The sequence below is a fragment of the Camelina sativa genome, chromosome 7, assembly GCF_030686135.1.
Source record: "Camelina sativa cultivar CO46 ecotype springtype chromosome 7, ASM3068613v1".
Lineage (NCBI taxonomy): Eukaryota > Viridiplantae > Streptophyta > Magnoliopsida > Brassicales > Brassicaceae > Camelina > Camelina sativa.
In genome coordinates, this window is record NC_141886.1 from 25,923,269 (window position 1) to 25,930,703 (window position 7,435).

A 7,435-nucleotide genomic window follows, 5' to 3' on the forward strand; every position below is an offset into this window, starting at 1 on the left:
GATATGAAGCTGAATTTCCATAAACACAAGAAACAAACCAGCTTTTTTTACCTGAAGATATCTGTAAATCAAGCAGGTTCTTGTCGACAAAAAAAAATTCAATATCCAGTTGGTCTTTCCAAAAGATAGCTAATCCTCCACTGTTACCTTCTGGTTGCACTGTATGAATTTTATCATAACCAAATTCCCTAAAGATCTTTAAAATAAAATCGTCAAAATTCTGAGTTTCCATGAGGAATATTATATCTGGGAAGTGATATTTTCTTATTTCTTTAAGATGTCGAATTGTCCAAGGATTCCTCAAACCTTGATAATTCCAACTTAATATGCCTTACTCATACATCAGCGGTTCCTCTGGAACTACCGTGTTTTGATCCAACTTTAGGCATTTGTATGACATATTTCTAGACATCGGAGCTTTTCTCTTAACAACTTTATCCAGCTGCTTCCCATATCCGTTTTTGCTTTGTCTTTTTTTATGCAAGGAGATTTTCTTTTTTGAGGGTTTTTCTGTTTCACACTTATTCTTGATGAACTAGCATCAAAAACACCAGAGTTAACACTCGTGGAGAAGGAAACATCTGAAAATCCTGAGAAGACATCATCATTCCTTTTCTTCAATGAGACTAACTGATTCTGAAATGAAGATTCTTTTAAAGTATCAGCTAGCAGTTTAGGAGGAGCTTGTTGAGAAGCATCATGATCTGATTCGTGTATAAGCAACCCTTTCTGCTTATCAAAGCTCTTTGATGTGGATGGAGTTCTTTCACCTCTGCTGAGTAATTAAAAGGACACAAAGTCTTTTCATGTGTCAACCGTTGACACTGGAAAAATCTTTTTTGGATCCTTTCATAATCAAAGGTTATTAAAACTAGTTCTCCAGACGGGAGTTGAACTTCTTTTGAATTTCTTAGAGGCTTTCTGACATCCATTAGAACTCTAACTCGAAGATAATCTTGAGCTTGAGATTTTTCAGAATCAAAAAGTACCTGTAACACTTTACCAGCACACTCCGCTATTTCCTGAATCGTCTCCTTTGTGTAGTAATTAACTGGAATATTTCTCAGACGAATCCATACTGGAAGAAACATCAGATGATCAGCCGTAGGTTTTACGCTCCACCTTTCCATTACGACACACCAATCATCTTGTGTCCAGACTCCTGCTTTTAAGATATCCTCTAAATCATCTTCTGATTTGAAAAAAAAAACGGAAATTTTTCCTGAGATAAAGCCACACCACGGACTCTATTCTGAATTCGCCAAATTCTGGGCATCTCTAAAATCCAATTAGACATCCTCTGATTACTGGGATTTAAGAATCTGCCCATTATACTACAGTGATTCTTTTCCATAGAACAGAATTTTGCTTGATCAGAAAGAACTAGAGGTTTGTCATCTAATGACATCTCATAAATTGCTTTATCTAGATCCATTTCTGAACCTTTAGAAGAAACCATAGCACCAAGACCAGATCTATGAGAAGCAACAGATGAACTAACTCAGCAAATCTTCTGGTTATGTGAACAAGAAGAATTGAGATCCAGAACAGCCACTATAGATAGAGAGAGAGATGAGAAACGCAAAGCCGACAGAAAAAGGAGAAATCTTCGGATGGAAGCTCTACTCAATTAGAGGCAAGTCTCTTTTTGAGAGAGATGTTCTTAAAGCCCTATCAAAGGGATGACATTGATAATTCTTGAGAAAGTCTTACAAAAGCTTAGAAAGCTTAGAGAGAAGGCAGATAAAATTTAGAGAGAGAAAATTTGTCGAAACTTTCATATGATGGTTAACAAACTCTATGTCGATTAGATCAAAGTAGCTTACCTAACATATTCACAAAGCTGAAATTGTATAAGTTTAATGAGTTGGTGTTTTTTTGCTTAAAGATTTATTGAGCTGATTGAAATTTTGTGATCCAATATTACATGAATTTGCTATATTTTCTTTGCTTTGCTCTGTTCTATTTTATTTTAAATCCTGATTAACTATTTCTATTTTCTGGAAAAAAAAATTAATTAGATGATTTTCCGCGCGTGCCAATTACCGTTCTAATTTTTTTGTTAGTTATATAAATTCGTTAACAATAAACTATTTTGAAATGTATTATAACGAGAGAATTGTTTACTAACTATGATACATAGTATGTCACCTGATGACCTAAACATATTCAGAATCTAAAATTGTATAAGTTTAGCGAGTTGGTGTTTTCTCATCGTCTTTAAAATTTATTGAGCTGGTTGAAAATTTGATATCTAATATTACATGATTTTGCTATAATTGTTTTGGTGTTTGTTCATATATGAGTTGTTTATGTACTATTGAAAACCACTTTTCATCTGTGATAATACATGATTTTCTGTTTTGAATATTTTATATTTAAAATATACAAATTCCTTTATTTCTTATATTTTTTGTTCTATTTTTTTTTTTTGCTTTTTCAATAAAACATTGATTATGAATTTATTATAAATATATTTTTTTCTATATTTTGGGAGCCCACTTTTGACAAGTGCTTGTCACACTAATTTGTCCTATGAAACGTATGTTGCGAGATATTTTATTTGTATGGATATGGATTTTCGTTTTTTTCTATTTAATTTTTTTTCCATGTTTCAATTGACAATTTATTGAATTTTGTTTAAAATTTTAAATAAAAAGAAATCTAAAACAAAAGAAACGCATAGCAAAAGCTATTTCAATAGTACCATAATGTGAATTTCCAATCATTATCGATTCACCTAAAAGTCAATCGATTAAGAATTGTAAACTAGTTAAATTACACAATTTAGCTCAACCAAAACCAATTTATTACCACGCATATTGTTAATTGTTAAAATGGTTTTGGGGAAGAAAAAAAACATGTCTTCGATATAGGTATTTTACTTGAAAATATCATAATGAAACATTGAGTGAGTTCTGATGTAAGAAAATATATCAAGATATGTTCTAGAGACATTGACTAACAAACAAAACAGACACTGCAGATATGTCGGCAATGTCATCTAGATTGTCTTTTTCTTCCAAACTTTTGTTAACCATGTGTCACTTCAACAAAATCCATTAACATAAATAAACTAATAATACTAACTTGCTTATAAGATTGATACAACCGCAAGTAGCAAGAAAATAATATATTTTATATTATATATTGAGAAGAAAAATAAAAACTAAAAGGAAGAAAGAAGCACGAAAACAAACAACGCCGAACACAAGAGTAGACTTCTGATTAATTAGAGCGAGCTTAATTTGCATAGATTAACAAGTTATATGTACACATCACACTACATACATTATACATTTTTCTTTTCTTCTTGGGAAATGGGTGAAGTGCAGAAGCATTCTTCGATCTCCCATCATACAGAGACGACACTTCAGGCTTCTTCCTTCCTCCACTTTGATTCCGACCAATGACTTTCTTCTTGTTATGTACACAGCCAATAACTGTTGATCGAGCTGCCACAAGGAGAAACATAAGATTCGAGAAACAAAATTTTGGTCATTCAGTATGAATTTTCGTTTATTTCTCCTTACCTCTCTTATGTGTATTTCTTCAGGTTACGTTTGGCCCGAAACTGGCCAAGCTTGTCTCTCCACTCAGCTGCAAATCATAGAACCAACAATGTAATTGATCAGTATAACACTATTTGCTGATACATAAATCAGATTCGACTCAATGCTGAGCTACAGCCACCAATCAGACCAGTATAACACTATATGCAACCATGGATGTATGTACATTGTGGACATGGAGACAATAAGCTTACCGGCTTCATCATATCGTTCTTCATCAACAGCTTGCATCATGTTTCTCAAAATATTAAACTCTTTCGTATCAAGACAAGCTTGACCATTTGGTCTGCACAAAGTTGAAACGGAGTTTTAAGTTGCGAGTTGTGACACTAAAATCCACAGCAAAAAGATGTGATCAGGTTAGATTGATCTTTATTAATCATTAGATGTCTGAAGATTTACCGGTCTTGTTCAATAAATAGTAAACCATCTGAAGCAGGTGCCGGTGTTGATAGCTTTCCTGACTCAATGACTCTCATTCCATCACTATATGCAAGGTACTTGTTCACTTGGATAGGTACCTATAGATGGATCAACACGATATATCAATGAAGACGTATTTATATTTAGCTCAGATGGCAAATTATAAAATAAACATAGTAATGTCTTACCTTGCATCTAACTGCTATATTAATTGCATCTGAAGGCCGAAGGTCGAAGCTGATACAGTCCGAGGCATTACCCACCTGCAATGTAGTCCCAAAAAAGCAGCCTTAATTAGTAGAGGAAACAAGACAATTGAGTTCCTTAGACTTGATGGAAGTTGTATTAAGGAAACCAGTTACAAACCTTTGAAAGGTACAACTGGGCAAAGTACGCCTCGTGAACTCTTTTGGTGACTCTAACAAGTCTAACCTGTAGAAAAGTTGTGACATTTTTCATGAAAAAACATGTTCACGAGAAGAGGAAAAATACATAAATGAGGACAAACTGAAACCATATGACATACTTCGTAACCCATTTTGTCCACCATTTCCTTCACCACTTGATACATGGTAGGTCTTGCCTGTAACAAGTAAAAAAACCATAAAACCTCTCTTCAATCACTCTTTACTGAACCAAAAAACAAAAAAAAGACAAGGAGGGATAAAAGCATACAATTTGGACATTGGTCATTGCTGCCATGAGTAATACACTTGGCATCTCCACTGCAATAAAACAAAACGAAATAAGAAACTGAAAACATTCTGAGAGTGAGATAAAATATCAACACTTTTGAGATCATTAAAGCTAAGCTACTACACATACAGACGATAATGGGGAGGAGAAGACCAGTTCCATCTTCCATTTTCAAAACAATAGCAGGGTGTGGAGCATAATCTGGTAAATGCCCTCCTTGAGGATTGTTATGAACACATCGTAGTTGCCTACCATCCCTCATCTTAACCATGAAACCATCTGCTCCACTCCTTACTTCAACTAAAACATTAAAAAAAAAAAAAAAAACAGACAAAGAAAATAATCAGACAAAGTTAATATAATAAGGTGGAACTCAAATTCAATCAAACCAGACAAAGAAAATAATTGCACGAACTAGCTTACCAGCTTCCACAACACTAGATTTAACATAATCTTCATCGTGTTCATTAAAATTCTCAGCGGTGCTTCCAGTACCATCAGAGTGAGAGCTGAAAACACACTTAATAGTACTCCTGTTGCAGAATCTAAGAGTGATTGTTGTTGTGGTAACCTGATGAGACTTGACACCTTTGTTCGGATGATTACCCCAGAATTGTCTTCTCGGTTTCAAACCAGTGTAGTTGACAAGTGAAGCACATGCACCACTAACTTGTCTTGGACGAATCGTAGGGCATACAACTGGTGCTTGAAGCGACCTCATTTTCCTTCCTTCAATACACACAATCATCAAATCAAACACAGGAGATTTTAGAGTATCAAAAACATTACCAAATCTCTAATCTGAAAATTCTAAAAACTGGATAGCAGATCATTGATCCATACAATAGATTCCAAAACAAACTACCGAAAAAAAAAAGAAAAGTCAAATCAATCAATGATCTCTATATACAATGGAAAGAGTTTATCATGTAGATCACTTATTCATCGAATTTAACCATAGATATCCCCAAAAACACACATATTGATGATGATTGATCAAATAAAATAGGAAGATCATAAATAGTTTTCTGAATCACTTACAAGTGGAAACGGATAAGATCAGATGATCGTGAATGGTATAAACACTCGCACGAGAGAGAGATTAGTGAAGAAGATCTCTGAACGGATCGATTCAAGAAGAGGATCGAAGAGTTCCGAATGAGAAGAGAGGATCAATCGGAAGAAGAAAGAAGAAAGAAGAAGAGAGAGAGATGATTCTTCACTTGAGAGATCAAAGGAGTGAGAGAATCTCCGTTACCTTTATCGACTCAGTTTTTGTTTTAATTGTCGATTTTACCCCTTTCCCCCAAATTTTGATGTTTCATTTCGTCGCCTAACCTTTTCGTATTTTATTTATGGACCAACTTTTTAAATAAATTTAGCGATGTTTACCAAAACAAAAACATCCTTATTAATACTAAATTTTTGATTAAAAATGTAATCTGGTAATTCTTATTTATGTTTAGTCAATGTTAATTGTAAAAAGTGCTCTTTAGTAAATGAAAAATGGGAATCTCATATAGATTTTAAACATAATTAAGGGAAAAATAATGATACAGTATGTATGCTTTGACATTTCTGGTTAAGGAAGGCATCGATATGTAAAAAAAAAAATCTTTAATTATTATTTGACCAAACAAAAACACATGATATTTTGTGCTTTGGTCATTGTTATACAATTAGGACACCGTCAATTTTAATTACGTCTAATTTGAGCAAGAGATGTACCAACAACTTATTATTTAGTTAATAATAATAAAATCATAAGGCATATAAAATTGGTACGGAATAACTCATTCACCTGTATTCCTGTTTTTTTCTTGAACCTATCCTAATATTGTAATTAGGAAACCGAAATGGGAAAGGGTTAAAAAAGGGAATTCCAATAATGTAAACGTGATGACGTGAGAACAAGACAACGTAAAAGCTCGACACGTCATTACTTGACGGCAGACGAAATATTATTCGCCTATATGGATGCCACGTGTACCTGCGCCCTTTGTATCTCTCAGAGATGGTTTTGGATAAGGTAGTATGTAAGTTATAACTTATAAAACATGGACTCCCTTATTTTTAGCCTTTTCTTTTTTTAATCTTCTAGAAAAAAATGTCCTATCTAAAATTATAGATTTCTGATATACTTTAACTAAAATAGAATATTTACATTTATATCTAACCAAAAAATAATACAGTTTATGTTACAACAAAAAAAAAAAAAAGAGAAATGGGAACATTATATAAAAATAATACTATCAATTAACAAAGTCTGAGTAATTTTTGATTGGCCAATTAGCGGAAAATGCAAGTCTGAATCAAGGAAAGTGAAATAAGCAAGTTGAAATTGAAACTAGTACAAATTTGTAAGCTAAGAGGTCAATGTCAATGATGGGCCCTTTGACATTGTCAAATACCTTATCGGTCCAACGAAAAAAATTGATAGGTAAATGGCTTCACGAGCGTTCCTTCGTTATCCAATTTCTCAGCCCCAAAAATATCCTCACCCCACCCCTCTTCCTCAATGTTTGGATATTTTTTTTTTTCTTTTCTCATTTGTATTTTACTTTTATGCATATGCATTATTGCTTGATCATTGAGACTGACATGAGAGTGCTACGATGCTGGAGGAAAAACAAACAAACAAACAGAAGGCTAAGATTCTCTGGGGTTTATTTTCTATTGCATGAATGATACATTATTACAAATTATGTTGGTCCAAAACAAAATTTGGCCTATAATTAAGGCCC

The 7,435-nt window shown here is 33.4% G+C and overlaps 1 protein-coding gene and 1 pseudogene across 4 annotated transcripts; both read right to left on the bottom strand.

Moving 5' to 3' along the window:
* Positions 1-240: 240 nt before the first annotated feature.
* LOC109125666 (uncharacterized) lies at positions 241-1,459 on the bottom strand (annotated as a pseudogene).
* Positions 1,460-3,200: 1,741 nt separating this feature from the next.
* LOC104702280 (bifunctional nuclease 1) lies at positions 3,201-6,360 on the bottom strand. Of its 4 annotated transcripts, none has more exons than XM_010418113.3 (11): positions 5,733-6,360; positions 5,115-5,420; positions 4,821-4,991; positions 4,671-4,720; positions 4,522-4,578; positions 4,362-4,427; positions 4,184-4,258; positions 3,975-4,093; positions 3,767-3,858; positions 3,534-3,600; positions 3,201-3,455 (listed from the first exon to the last, which is right to left on the bottom strand). In XM_010418113.3, exons 2-10 carry the CDS (start codon positions 5,410-5,412, stop codon positions 3,539-3,541), a joined length of 990 nt encoding a protein of 329 aa, XP_010416415.2. In that variant the 5' UTR covers positions 5,413-5,420; positions 5,733-6,360; the 3' UTR covers positions 3,201-3,455; positions 3,534-3,538. The 4 variants fall into 4 exon arrangements, with proteins under 4 accessions (XP_010416415.2, XP_087313175.1, XP_010416416.2 ...); XM_087457049.1 differs by having other exon boundaries at positions 3,201-3,443; positions 5,115-5,416; positions 5,733-6,014; XM_010418114.3 differs by having other exon boundaries at positions 5,115-5,416; positions 5,733-6,014.
* Between the last annotated feature and the right edge of the window lie 1,075 nt (positions 6,361-7,435).

Excerpts from the sequence above, each read along its gene's own strand:
- LOC104702280 (XM_010418113.3), bottom strand. The coding sequence starts at position 5,412 with ATGAGGTCGCTTCAAGCACCAGTTGTATGCCCTACGATTCGTCCAAGA. Across the intron at positions 4,428-4,521 it reads TGGACAAAATGGGTTACGAA|GTTAGACTTGTTAGAGTCAC; the intron begins GTATGTCATATG and ends ACTTTTCTACAG. Across the intron at positions 4,259-4,361 it reads CCCAGTTGTACCTTTCAAAG|GTGGGTAATGCCTCGGACTG; the intron begins GTTTGTAACTGG and ends ACTACATTGCAG.